Source organism: Gadus morhua, chromosome 6, assembly GCF_902167405.1.
Source record: "Gadus morhua chromosome 6, gadMor3.0, whole genome shotgun sequence".
Taxonomy (NCBI): domain Eukaryota; kingdom Metazoa; phylum Chordata; class Actinopteri; order Gadiformes; family Gadidae; genus Gadus; species Gadus morhua.
In genome coordinates this window covers 5891490-5905994 of record NC_044053.1, presented here as the reverse complement: position 1 = coordinate 5905994, position 14505 = coordinate 5891490, and the positions used below count along the sequence as shown (strand labels likewise).

Below are 14505 nucleotides of genomic sequence, written 5' to 3'. Positions count from 1 at the left end.
GTGACATAATTTCAATGATCACAGTGTAAAGATTTAAAGTTAATCACAGAATATTGGCATAAATAAATAAGCTTATGACACACATTTTCGTTCAACGTTTTTTGATTGTGTCTCAAACAGCTTGTGTGTCTTTTAACAGGCGCTAGCTCAGGGGCGTTGCTAGACCTAGAGTTTTACTGGGGCACAGGCCCCCAACTGCCAACATTTTTTTTTTTACGTGTGCACAATATGAAATAGATGGATACAGAAGGTTATGTACGAGCTTCAAAATCATTGTCACTGTCATACTGTAGGCTATATTAAAGCACTGGCAAAGGTAAAGACGCAAAGATGGATTCATGAGTACCGTACAATTATATTTATTTAAACACATACACATCTCAAAGATTTACAAATAAGGTAACTGACAAATAAACAAAAAGTCTCTTTATGACCTTCACCTCTTTATCAGGAGAAGTCTACACATCTATATTTATTTAGAAGCTGTGTGGAAACAGCATAATTTTGCCAGAACGACATGTACTAAAAAGGCAAGAAACAAGGTTTAAAACTAATAGAATTTCTGACTTAAGGTGAGGTGGCTCATTGCCACCAATCAACCTGGAAAATGTTATAGAACCATCAAAGCTCTTAAATTAAACTAAATAAGGCCATACACTACTGCATAGAGCCTTTTTAAATGATAATTTTTTCAGTATTAAGCTGCATCGCCGCGCCTACATGGTGGCAAAGCGGTCAATAACGTGGCTTTGACTCACTTTGCATAGTTGCTCCTTTTCAATGGACAAAAGAGAAAGTTGGTGAAGCCTTCCTTGCCCCATGGTGGACCTAAGCCAGGTGTGGAGCCTTCTCGACACACTGAAAGATCGCTCACAACTACAACTGTTTACAGGAATTGTGAGTGCAATGATCTGAATTATCTGTGTCAGTGTTAGGAACATTGTTGGATCCAGTATGTTAAAAACACCCTGTATATCCATAATTTCCTTTTTTGTGTTAAGGAAGTTTTTGTCCACTAAAACTTCAAGTTTTGAATACAGACAATTTTTCATTCATTATTCATTTTCCGCGTGTGTGCGTGCACGCATGGTGTGTGTGTGTGTGTGTGTGTGTGTGTGTGTGTGTGTGTGTGTGTGTGTGTGTGTGTGTGTGTTATAAAACTACAGGCTACAGACGCTCAGTATTGAAAAACTGGTGCTAATTATATGGGCAACATTCTTTAACAGCAATCAAGTTGTCATTGTTTGTGTCAAACAAGTTGTGAATTTGTTGTAACGTTAAAAAAGGAGATGACTTACTCTGGGCTGTTTCCAGCTCCCGTGGTTTCCAACGAAACATGATCAACAAAAAAACAAGGAATTGAAAACTACTTACAATATGCCTAGGTTACATTAATTTCCCCTGATGGCAGCAATGTTCCACTTTCAGCTGGAATTCACGGTACATCAAAACCACACGTCTTCTTTAGATTTCAGTTCCCTTTATTTATTCACACAGTTCAGCAGCGGCATTTATTCAGAATCAGAGCCCAAATTAAAGCTGCATTTAGGGCGACTATCACTACCCAGCAGAAAAAATAGATGCACTATAAATGGTTTTGTATAGCAGTCACGAACATGAGCATAGTTGTGGAAATGCTGGTGTTAGAAAACAAAGTTGACGGGAATTAAAGTGCTGCACATCGACTGTACAAAGGTAGATTATTCATCACAAGAATTTTAATTCAGAAATCAAATAGGCTAATTAACTCTGAATTGTGAGATAAAATTCAGCATTCTGATAATAAAGTCAGAATACTTGGATAAAATCCGAATTCTGATAATTAAATCCAGCATTAAAGGTTCATTTAAGAAGGTTCTCCCCAGTCATTTGTCGCCTGGTCGCAGTGTCGAGTTTTTTTTTTAAAGTAGTTCACTAGTCGTAGCGTGCAAATAAATTGCAGCGTCAGAATTCTGAGAATTTTGTCAGCATTCAGATTTCTCAGAATTCTCTTACGCTGCAAATTAAAGCGCTACTACTAGCAAACTAGTTTCAGCGTGACTGGAGAGAACTTCCTTAAATTAACCTTTAATGCTAGATTTGCATCAACGCTATTGTCAGGGGCGGATCTAGCCATTTTGGGGCCCAAGGCAAAATATAGACATGGGGCCCTCATTTTTGAAACACGTACACAAAACAAATAACCATCCCAATTAGGGATGGGCATAATTAAAGGTTGTATAGGTGATTTGCTTTTTTGGCCATTTTTGCAAAATTACTTGAAATCCTTATCATAACCCGCTTACAGCCACTGAGTTAGAAGTACTGACATGAAAATTAAACAAGTCAATCATCTGTGGAACGGGCAGGGCTCGAAAAACTCCAGCCAATCATTTCCATTGCCACCGAGTTGCATTGGACAGTAAGTACGTCAATCAAACGGTCGTACTGCACTCCCCCTCCCCCGCGCCCCGCGCGCGACCCCTTCGTGCAGTACTCGTGACCCAGAGCTCGTGACCCAGAGCAAGCTCCTGTTTGTTGTTATCCTGCGGTAGCTACTGGAACTAGTTAATCCACATTTGGACCTAGCAGTAGAAGACAATTTCCATGGCAGACAAGACGCCACCATCCCCACCACCACCACCACCACCAGCAAAGAGAAGGAAAACTCTTTTTCAGAGAGTAATTGATAATAAAAACGCTGAAAGAGAAAAACTGAAATCAGGAATAATCCTAGGCGCTGCTTTCGAACGTTGGCGGCAACTGAAGGACGAGAAGGGTCTAAAAACCGATGCTTGTGTGGCGGTTGACCTAGTTTCAAAGTTTATACCGTTTATACTCGGTAATACCGGTGTGGAGACGAGTGTATTACTCGGTGTGAAAATGTCCACACCGCGGCAACCCTAGTGAAAACCAGGACTTCCAATACAATTATATGAAACAAACATACATTTTCTAAAAATAGTAATGATTTATGTGACCGTTTAATGTTTATAACATCTGGTCCAACCATTGCAGCGAGAACGTATTCTCAGCAGGGGGTGCAGGGAAAAAAACAAACTCAGCCTGCACTAGACTCGCAACTCGTTACATTGATAAAAAAAGATGTATAGCAGCGCAGCTCAATTACACCAGTGCATGCGCGGACAGTTGAAAATCGATCGTTCACATCCAGCTGCTCACAGAACAAGTTTAGCGCACCACCGCTACCCTCACACTTTTTCATATAACCTTTTTTCAGCACTAGGTCATATGAGCATTAAATAAATGCTGCGTCTCAAAATGCCTTGGACAGCAGCGAGGATGACTCGCTTTGCCACGGGCCGAAACAGTTCGGAGCGACCACAGCCAGAGCGAACACAGCGGGGCAGAGGAGTGTCAGGAATAGTCTTTGGTGTACACATCAGTACGGCCTATTTGCACTACTGTTTAGTGGCAATGCAGTGTTTTATTCGATGCCTTTTTATTTTCGTATATTATTTCAATGAATACAATTTATTTATTCATAAAAAACGGATCTGGTCTTCAAATCTTTTTTCCAAATATAGGTCGTCTTACAATGGGGTTTGTGTTTATATTCGGACCAATACGGTACAGCGGGCGCTCACATGACGTTAAGCATTTCCTGGTGCATAATGTGACGCTTCAGAACCTAAAATCCCGTTTCTCCCCGTTGACACGACAACACATAACCGGCGTTTTCAGAAATCTCCACTTTGGCCGGAGTTTTTAGAAATGATCGTTTTCTGTGATAAGACAGGGCCTCGGACAGGGGGTGTTGCAGCACCCCCAGCACTCCTACTTCCCGCGGTACTGGGTGCAACTTACAGCTGAATGTAGTGCCATGTTGTTAAACGAAAACCTACGCTAGCCTGGCTCGCTCTCGCGCATCTCTGTTCGCGCTCGTGCATGATTGCGCGTCCAGGTACTTGGAATGGGTGGAGTCAGAGTCAGCGTTGAAGGAGAGGGGGTAGGACCATTTGAGTTGTGTATTTTCAAAATCTGCTGGCGTTTCGCAAATCACCTACCCAACCTTTAATCGATGCTCGATAATCGATCGTTAAGAAATGCGTTGATCAATTTATATTGTTATCGATCAAAAGGACGTTGTGTTGCATACTGTGAGTCTTGAAGCATTTAATAGAATATCACTATGTGGGAGAAATACCACCCTGCCGACTGGTGGAAAGTGAATGGAAGAAGGTTCCTGTCAAAGTTAGCGCGACAATACCTCTGCATCCCCGCAACTTCGGTCCCGTCAGAGCGGGTGTTTTCTGCTGCTGGACTGACAGTTACAAGGCTGCGTTCGCGTCTGACCCGCGAGCATGTTAACATGCTTATATTCCTAAACAAAAATATGTAGGCTGGAGTTATGCTATGGACAGTAGGGACAGTCACCACCGTATGTGAGTCGCTCTTTTTTTTCTTAATGTGTTGTCTCTCGCTCCGCTTTTCTTTCGGCTTGGTGCCTCTTGGAGTCGTTTCATTTTGCCAAAACTGTGATATTTTAGCAACAAGTTCAGCCTTATATATGTTCAATAAGGTATTGCTTTTAGATAGACTAGTTCATGCAATTGTTTGTAAATGGGTGGCTCATCTTTTTGTTGCGAGCCTTTTCCGCGCGCCGGCTGCAGCCTATAGGCATTATATGTCGGCCTTTTTCCCCCCGTTTTTTCAAAACAGTTATCCCGTTTAATGCCCACTTTTAGCCTACTGCCTTTGTTTGATTATTGTCGTCCGATAAGTTGGCTACTTATTGTAATTGGAATAGGCTACAGATTTAGTCTTGTTGAATCGTTTCCAAACCTTTAAGAGCGCCTGTAGGCGCATTGTTCGGACTTTACGAGCGCCGCATAGGCCTATAACCTATAATGCCTGTATTTATTATTTTAAAACTGTTAAACAGTTGTAGGTCTTCAAGTTAACTGTATTGTATTAATGTTGGCCCATACATTATTGTTGGAATAAAGATTGAATTGATAAAAACATGCTGCATTTTCTACCAACGGGAATTTCAATATAGCCTAGAAAAAAGTTAATGATTAATCGATAATTGATCGATAACTCTAGCGATGCTCGATCAAGGAAATTTCTTCAAATGCCCATCCCTAATCCCAATACTCTTAGAATCGCAATAAACCCATAGTGCACTGCCACTCAACTTTCCACAGTAAAATCAGTTTCAGATTTCTCCAGCCTTTGCCAAAATTACATGTTTATTGAGAGAGAGAGAGAGAGAGAGAGAGAGAGAGAGAGAGAGAGAGAGAGAGAGAGAGAGAGAGAGAGAGAGAGAGAGAGAGAGAGAGAGAGAGAGAGAGAGAGAGAGAGAGAGAGAGAGAGAGAGGGGGGGGGGGGGTGTTTAGGTGTGCAAGTGGTTAAGTTCTCCATCTTCAAATGTCCATTTTCCCTGTTGCCTTCACCATTTCATGTGAGTAAAACAGTGTGTGTGTGTGTGTGTGTGTGTGTGTGTGTGTGTGTGTGTGTGTGTGTGTGTGTGTGTGTGTGTGTGTGTGTGTGTGTGTGTGTGTGTGTGTGTGCGTGTGTGTGTGTGAGACAGAAAGCATTTGTAAACACAAAGTCCTACTGTTGTCGTCTTCTCAAAAGTCTTCATATCAGAGAAAAGTGGTGAGCAGCAGTATAGAACCGCAGAGCCTGTCGCAAGTTCAGCAGCGGCTGCTGTGGCAGCAGCAGGTGTAAAAAATGAAGTCAATTTCGGCAGTGTATCTGCAATTCTTTTCTTCTCAGCTTTTTGTTTTCGTTTAGCACAACCACTATCATAATACCGCCGCTTCATTTTCACCGAGTCGCATCCCTCTGCTTTGGTTTGAAGTACGTTATTTCGCGCTGCGCGCGTTACTACGTAATCATATTCTGGACTAGTCCAATGCACAATGGAGGGGGGCATGTGTGCTGGAAAATTATTATTTAGGCATTAGTTCGGCGTTATGTTGATATTTTTGTTATTTTTTTCTACTAGAAATGTGTTGTTGTTTTTTTTACTTTACATAAGTAATGGCTGGGGGGGTCAGATTTGGGGGCCCCTAATAAAGACAGATTTGGTTGGGGCCCTAGGCACTTGCCTAGGTTTGCCTAATGGAAGATCCGCTTCTGGCTATTGTGTGAATTAGTATGGTTCTCTTTCATGGAAGCCGGAAGTGGGAGATTCCTTATTTTTTTTACCATTATTGTTTTATTAACAAATTTCTCCTACAGGGGATTGATAAAGTTCTATCTAGACTATTGAACAGAAAGAAACACTTGGTCATACTTTACACACTTTACCACTGAAACATTCAGAAGAGTCACGTGGACGAATCCGTAAATAACTGATTTTTTTCATTGGTTGTTGCGTTAAATCTTACCCAGATACAGTAGGGGTATTTTCTGATTGGCTTTTATGTAGCCCCTTTCGTTTTTTGATTGGCTGGTAAGAGGCAGGCTCGACTGAAGACTCCAGAGGCAGCAGGAGATGCACTTGATGAATCCTGCCGATTCCATAGCGAGAGCGGCGCTTCTGCAGATGAATTTAATAATGATCAATGGAATTTTACTGGGGCACTGGAGACTTTTACTGGGGCACGTGGGGCTGACGACGCCTCTGCGCTAGCTCTTTATATTTGGGAAACCCATTTATCAAAAACGGCTGAATCCGAATACTCATATTTGACTACTATATAGTAGACATTTTTCAGTACGCCAAAAAATATAGCGCGTCGGAATGCTCAGTACGCATTGTGTAGTACGGAAGACGTTTCCGAATGCGTGCTACCGCCAAAGTAAACCACAGAGTTCACTACGCTATCCCACAATGCAATGCGGAGTCTGGTAACGAACGAAGAAGAGATGGATGACCCGACACCAACAGAAAGACGTCGTAGAAAGCGGCTCAAACCAAAATTGCAGGCATTGAGAAATGAGCTGGAGTAAATTATCAAAAATCTTTGTTTTTTTATTGTTCCTGATAAGTAGTTCTTAAAAAAATCACAACCAAGTCAAGGTTCAGAGGGACTGAAGCTTGATTTTTTTCTAATTAGTGATACTTAGCAAGTCGATGGACGGGACGGCCTTGAGTATAAAGCTGTTTTGCCTAACATTCTTCCTTTCAAGGGACTATGTGTTTAGTTTAGTGTGTTTCTTGTGTTATATTGCCATAAAGAGATGGCATGTTTAAAAATAATAATAATTAGTAAAGCTGTTTAAATGACTACTTGAAATGAACATGGAAATGTTATGAATGTTCAGCATTCAGCTTAATAAATAATGTGGCGACTCCTACCCCCGGGGAGTCTGGGTATTCATAATGTTTGGGGAAAAGGGGTTTTATTGTCTTTGTATAACTTGTTGTGTTATTAGGTTAAGTGGGGTTAACGGGTTTGGGTTCTTTATTGTTTGTGTGTTAATTGTGATGTGCAGTGTAATCGGGACCATTAGTGAGAGTGTTGTGTGTGTTGGTCAGGTGTGCCGTGTTTTCTGTATGTGTGTGTTTGACTAAAGGTAGCTCTCGTGGTCGTGCGGTGTACAGAGGCGCCGTTTAAACGTGGGCTCCCGTCTCGTCCTTCCCGCGCTGCTCGCCACAGTAATTTAAGTTTGATCAGAGATTGGTGAATTCATTGTGTTCATTTAACTTGATTGGTTTAAGGCAATCGGTTTCCTCAATTGAATTGAGTAGACGAAATGTAATTTTAAGTTGTCACAACTAGAATGTAATAAGTTATTTCAGTTGGAAGTCAAAGTTGATTATACTTAAGTAAAAAGATTTAGCAATACAAGAGGCATTTAAGTTAGTATTACTTAATTCACATACATTTAATGAACACATGTTATATACGTTGAATGAATTGCTGCATTTAAGTGTAAAAAGCTCATTCTTTACATTTCACTTCAGTAAATGGAATTAGTAATGCTAACTCATAATACACATGTCACAATAACTCTAGATATAAGAGTTATCTTTACTTACATAAAATAATTGCTGGTACTTAATTTATTTGAGTTAGTAAACTTAAATAGTTCAAGGCAATCGGTTTCCTCAAATAGTTTAAGTTGAACTAACTTGTCAGGTTTTACAGTGCACCTGGGTGACTTATTTTGGGCTCCTCAAGACAAAGGACGTAGGGTGGTGGTGTTAAAAATATGGTTTATTGCACAAAGTGTGATAATTTATCGCCGAATAAGGTAACACAATAGTGCCTTAGACTGATATAATCTATTGCTTTTGCAGTAGTATGAATGTTGTGAAATAAATAAATCTTCAGGATTTCCACTTGAATACTGATAATACTGTTCTGTTACTGTAAAGTGTTCAGTGTTCATACTATTGACGCTGCTCTTAATACTGTTAATAATGTACTCTGTCAATACGAATACTTTTAATATTGCTATCTGTTTATACTGTTCCCTTCCGAAAATGCTTTCTGTTGGTACGGTCATCTGATAACACTGTTTATATTGTTCTCTCTTGATACTGTAAACACTGCTCTTGGTTAATACTGACCAGAAAGACTGGTTGGTACCATGGGCCCCAAGGTATGCTAGTTGTTGCCTAGCAATCTAGATGTTACCAGGGACACTAGTGGGGTACCAGGAACACTGGTCAGTGTTGGCTCTAGGCAGTTAGGGGCCATAGGCAAGACTTTCTTTGGGGCCGCTCCTTACCTTGAGCTGAGAACTGTGACTTTAAAAAAAAAAACAGAAGACTGCATTTGTTTAAAAGAGATGGTTACACATTTTAATTAACATTAGAGATTGCTGTAAAACCTAGAAGATACGTGACCTATGTTTAATTTGCCAATGGGATAGAATTACAATTAATACATTCATTAAATTCAATAGATTTGCTGTCATGTTTCACACAATGTATGAAACAGTATATATTGCATTCAATTTCACTCTGGACAACTACAGGCCTTCTCTCCCTGGGCTGTGGATGCAAATCACCACCAGAGGGCAACATAACCCCTCCGAATGGATTATGAATCTGTGAATTCTTTAAATGTTGTGTATTGTCTTAGCTGGTCCACACAATTGCATATTGAGCGTATAGGGCGGGCCGCCACTGACACTGATGGTTACCAACTTAGCAGCGATGCTTATGGTCACCATGACCACAGGTGGTTACCAGGGGCGACCAGGGAACTAGTGCTTACCAGGTTCACGTGTTGGTACTAAGGCCTAACAGGGTCAAACGTTGTTCTCAGGGTTTACCAGGGCCGTATAATAGCAAGTAGGCTAAACACCATAGGATATCACCTTTATATTCATCGTAACCAATAAGAAAAAGAGAAAAATAAGGAAAGAAAAAAATAGAGAAAAACAAGCAGTTATTTTGATCAACAGTGAAACTATTAAGCGATGTACTAACTATGAAAATATCTCCCTGGAGGAAATATTTGGGTCATCGTGAACTGTTTACTGAGTATCTTTAGTCAGCTCCCTAGAGACCGGTCTTTCAGGCGGGAGGAGGCTGCATCACGGTGCGTTGAGACTGGGGAACCGGCTTTCAGAACAGCCTCCTCTCTCGGTCCAACAGGCTCCTCTCTCGGCCCAACCGGGTTCATCTGCATCCCACTGTTAACGTAGACATCCTCCTCACTTCTGAAGACGACCTGAGACACAGAATGGGTCTTCAAAAACAACAGAGCTCCACAAATATCCCAGAGGTCAGTGTGGAGCTTGTATCCACGTTACCTGGGACTCCTCCTCGTCTGGGGGGGCTCGCTTCACAGTGGCAGCGTTAAAGGACCGCGTCTCCTCACCCACTCTCCGAGTTCTGAAATCAAAAGAATACACAGTAGAGAAAACTGTATATCAGAGGGGGTAGCACCCTCAATGAATAAAAAAATATGTTTTGCAAATATGATGCATATATCTTGCCTTAAATGTTTTCAGATTTATTGAACAGCAGGGCATAATAAGCGTATGTAGTTGGTACTTGAGGAGTGGTTGCCAACCGTCATTACACTCTACACTGTCAACGCTCAACTGCGCCCCTTGGGTTCAGTTCTCCATGTCCTCAGTCTGCTTGTAGGCATCTGCTGCTAAATGACACAGTAAATGTGTACGACTTCAGGTGGACTTACCTTATAATACACACGATCACGCACACTAAGCCCACGATTATCACAGCAGATTTGCCAATGCATAGCACCATGTCTGGAATATTAAAGATCTGTGAAGGAACTGTGAATACAGGGAAGGGGAAAGACAACAAAAAGAGAGAATTTGGAGAATTTGCTGAATGGTTTTGAGTCAATCTTAATTTGAATTATTGATCAACACACTGCTTTGTCTTCTGTCTTAGATCGAGGAAACATTTAGGTACATCACCAAGCTCAGGGTGGTTTCCTGTTTTGAATCAACTTACTTTGAATGTCAATCTTGAAGACATCAGACTTTTCTGTCCCAAAGTCATTCCGGACCTCACAGAAGAAAACGTTATTGGCGTTCCACAGCTGGATGGACAGAGAAGATCCACTCCCGATCTTAAGGATGTGTTCTCCGTGTATTCGGTACCATGAGACCTCGCTGACAGCAGGGTTAGCATGACTGGTGCAGGTCAGCTTCAGGCAGCCTCCCTCTCTGGCTGGAAGACACGGGCTGCCGACAGCAGAGGTGTTCCTGGGGGCATCTGAGAGAGAACCCACCAATCAGAGCCTAGCCCTCAGCTCCGGTGTCATGTTGGTCAGATGTTGTGAGTTTAACGAAACTGTTCTGAATACAATAAAATAAAGTAAATGAATTGAAAAACAGGAGAAGCATCAAAAGTTCATGTTTATCAACCCATTGCTTTGTCTTCTAAGATCAAGGAAAAAAAGGTATATTACCGAGAAGATTAATATAAAAAAGTAAACAAATAATAAAATGTACTTTTCATTGAAAAGGTAGTACATTGACTCACATGAGATACTGAGTTGGTATCTTGTAGACGTCACAGTTTTGTTCCCAGATGGTATGTAGTAGGCCGCAGCGCAGGAGACATTGTTTCCATGGTGGAGGTGGGAGGCGTTGAAGGTCAGAGTGGAGGTCACGGTATCGTTCTGCTGGAGCTGGGTGCTGAGCCCCAGGGCGGGGGTCCACGTCACAGTGGGGGGGTGGGTGTCACAGTAGGACGGGGCAGAGCACCCCAGCTCCACAGGAGTCCCCTCCACCACCGGCTCCTTGGGGGGGGTCAAACGAGGTGCATCAGGGAGCCCTGGGTACCAAACCAATTTAGAGCGGTTACTATGGAGACCCAAGCATGATTTGAACCACAGTGAGACCAATAGGACTTGTGAGAGATGTTTGTTTCAGACGGACACACATTGCACTTACCCTTGATCCTGATGGTCACTGGGTTTTCTTTAAAATTATATTTTAAAGGACTTCCATCACATTGAATTTTGAAATAATATTGAACATTGTCTTCATGTACGTTATCGAATGTTGTGGTACAGTTGTATGCGGTAAGGTCCCCCCTGATTGTTGTAGAACTTATAGGTTGATATGTAATTTTATACCAATATTTTCCACATCCAGGCTTTAGCCAGGCATCAAACCCGTCCCTCAAGGTGAAGGAACAAGGAACGGTAACACAGGATCCACTGAGTGTCGTCACACTTGCTGGCATTAGGGCCTCAAATTTTGCAGCGTTGCACCCAGCACCTTTAAAACATGAGGTTGACAAATCCAAAGGCTCAATCGATGCACAAACTTTGACAATATATTTAAATGCAACATTGAACTTCCTACAAAATAAGATCATTTATCAGCATCTATAAATTATTATTAGTTAGTAATATTATTTACTAAGTTATTAGTTATTATTGTTATTATCATTATTATTATTATGTTTCATTTGTATGGTATTCTTCTAATTAGTTTCAAAATCTTACGCTTTAAAGTAAACACTGAGTAATTAAGAAGTATTAGCAGAGTACTACTGGTATTGACAGAGGATCACAGTGAATACTACAGGTATAAAGAGAGTACAATAGGTATTAAAACAGTACTACAGAGGGCACTACAGGTAGTAAGAGAGTAATATAGGCATTAACAGAGTAGGTACTACAGGTATTATTGGAGTACTACAGAGGGTAAAAACAGAGACTACATGGAGAACTTCAGTGCTACAGGTATTAAGAAGGTAACTACAGGTTTCAACAGAGTGTTGAGATGTTTACCTTGCAGGAGACTACAGAGCAGAAATAGTCTCCAGGATCCAGTCATGTTCTCCTCCAGAACTTCATCAGGAGAAATACAAAAATCTCATTAACTTCTGTACTAGACTTAATATCGTACTACCCTTAAGGTATTCAGTACTACAGTAATAATAGTAAGACATTGTTAAATGCTATATAAATGTCTATTTCAAAATACCAGTAAATCTACCACTTTTACCATGACTAATTAAACTAATTTTCCATCATATAATACCGATATTCAAAGAGGAACAATGATAATAACCATGCATATGTGATGTATTACCTTTAAAGATAACATTTGGAAATGTTCAACTCTTGAGAAGTTTAGACAGAGATATAAACAGGAGAACAAAAGCACACCCTTACATTAACTAAAACAGGTATAGCTTGAATAAAACTAAAAATAATATACATAAATATATGTAATAGATATTAGACGTGAACAGTAATTATGTTCCTTTGTTCTATCAACCAGGCATAGAGTGGACTTACGTGATAGAGGTGAAGGACTTGATATGAAGTTCCTGAAGAGTAAAAGCTTTACTTCATCTTTCTCTCTACACCTTTGTGAGGTGAGTGAATGAGGAACTTATTAAAATGTACATGAGCAGAGATATAACCTAGAGCTGAGCCAACATACAGGAAGAAGATATAGTTAGAGATTAAAGGTTAAACAAATACATAATCAACCAATATTAATACTGCACTGTATGACTGTTAATTAGTAAATACTCTTAATACTGTTAATTGCTACTACTGTTAATAATGTTAACGCTGTTAATGCAGCTAATACTGTTCTCTATTAATACTATTGATTCTGGTCTCTTTTAATACTGTTACTATTTTAAACACTGTTAAAGCCGTTCACACTGTTTACTGGTAATACTGTTGATACTGACTTCTATTCATTTTGTTAATAATGTTAACACCGTTCATGCGGTTCTCTGATGATAATTTTCTCTGTTAACACTGTTGATACTGTTCTCTGTTAATCTCGTTGATACAGTTCTCTGTTAATTCTTCTCACTGTTGATACCGTTGATAATGTTCTTTGTTAATACTGTACTGTTGATAATGTTCTTTGTTAATATACTGTTAATACTGTTGATACTGTTCTGTTAATACTGATGATACTGTTCTGTTAATACTGTTGATACTGTTCTGTTAATACTGTTGATACTGAACTCTGTTTATACTGTGTTTAGACCCGGCTCCAGGCCGTAATAAACTATTGGAGAGGGTGATGATTGTAAGAGTAAACTTAACATAATTGAATGCAGGACGACCACTAAATTGAAGTAATGACATGTGTAGATCAGCAGCATCAGTAACACAGTAAGTGGATGATGGATATATGTTATGTAGTGGTGTAGAGTCCACAAAGCAGGGTAATGGAACACAAAACGGGAAGTTGAGCAGCCTGCACAACGGAAAGCGAGTGCACAGGGGTCGAGGGCTTGAAGACTGCGTCATTCAAAATGGCAGCTTCTGAGATCACATGACACAGGTGCTTCCACCTCTCCGTGATGAGCCACTGGCTCCTCCCACGACCTCCAACACACGAGCAGGGGACCCGCCCCCAGTCTCCTCGAGCCACAGGGTCGGCACAACTGTTAATACTGTTAATACTGCTCTGTTAATACTGTTGATACTGTTAATACTGCTCTGTTAATACTGTTAATACTGCTCTGTAAATACTGCTCTGTTAATACTGTTAATACTGCTCGGTTAATACTGTTAATACTGCTGTTAATACTGTTAATACTGCTCTGTTAATACTGCTCAGTTAATACTGTTAATACTGCTCTGTTGATACTGTTAATACTGCTGTTAATACTGTTAGTACTGTTAATACTGCTCTGTTTATACTGCCTGTAGCAAAGGTCCATGTTACCAACCCCCTAGGACGCCGCCCCACCCCACCTAGGTGACTTATTTTGGGCTCCTCAAGACAAAGGACGTAGGGTGGTGGTGTTAAAAAGATGGTTTATTGCACAAGTGTGACAATGAACACGGCAAGGGGATCCACACTTTCACCAAAGTCTGGAATGGCATTCCCCATCACATTAGAGTATTACAATCCATCACACAGTTCAAAAAAGCATATAAATTGTTACTCCTCAACACATACACTTGCAAACACTGACTTATACGTGCTATGTCCCTGTTATGTGTTGTATGTAAATGTGACGTGTGATGTGCCTTGTCCCTTTATGTTATATGTGCTGCAGAACAGGAACCTGCTGGAAATCAGTTATTTTACTGAGACAGGCCCGTTTTATATTGTAACTTTGTTACTTCTAATACTTTCCTGTATAATAAATAAAAAAGAAAAGAAAAAGGTGCT

At 40.5% G+C, this 14505-nt stretch overlaps 1 protein-coding gene across 1 annotated transcript in view; it reads right to left on the bottom strand.

The window, feature by feature from the left end:
• The window catches only part of LOC115545425 (sialic acid-binding Ig-like lectin 14), a 30221-nt gene extending 17483 nt beyond the window's left edge, over positions 1 to 12738 (bottom strand). The window contains exons 1-6 of the mRNA XM_030358592.1: positions 12651 to 12738; positions 12138 to 12197; positions 11290 to 11619; positions 10877 to 11170; positions 10343 to 10606; positions 10059 to 10158 (exon numbers count right to left, since the gene is read on the bottom strand). Of these exons, the coding sequence (XP_030214452.1) occupies positions 10059 to 10158; positions 10343 to 10606; positions 10877 to 11170; positions 11290 to 11619; positions 12138 to 12183 (1034 nt within the window). The 5' untranslated portion in view covers positions 12184 to 12197; positions 12651 to 12738. The remainder of the gene's footprint in view (positions 1 to 10058; positions 10159 to 10342; positions 10607 to 10876; positions 11171 to 11289; positions 11620 to 12137; positions 12198 to 12650) is intronic.
• Positions 12739 to 14505: the final 1767 nt, after the last annotated feature.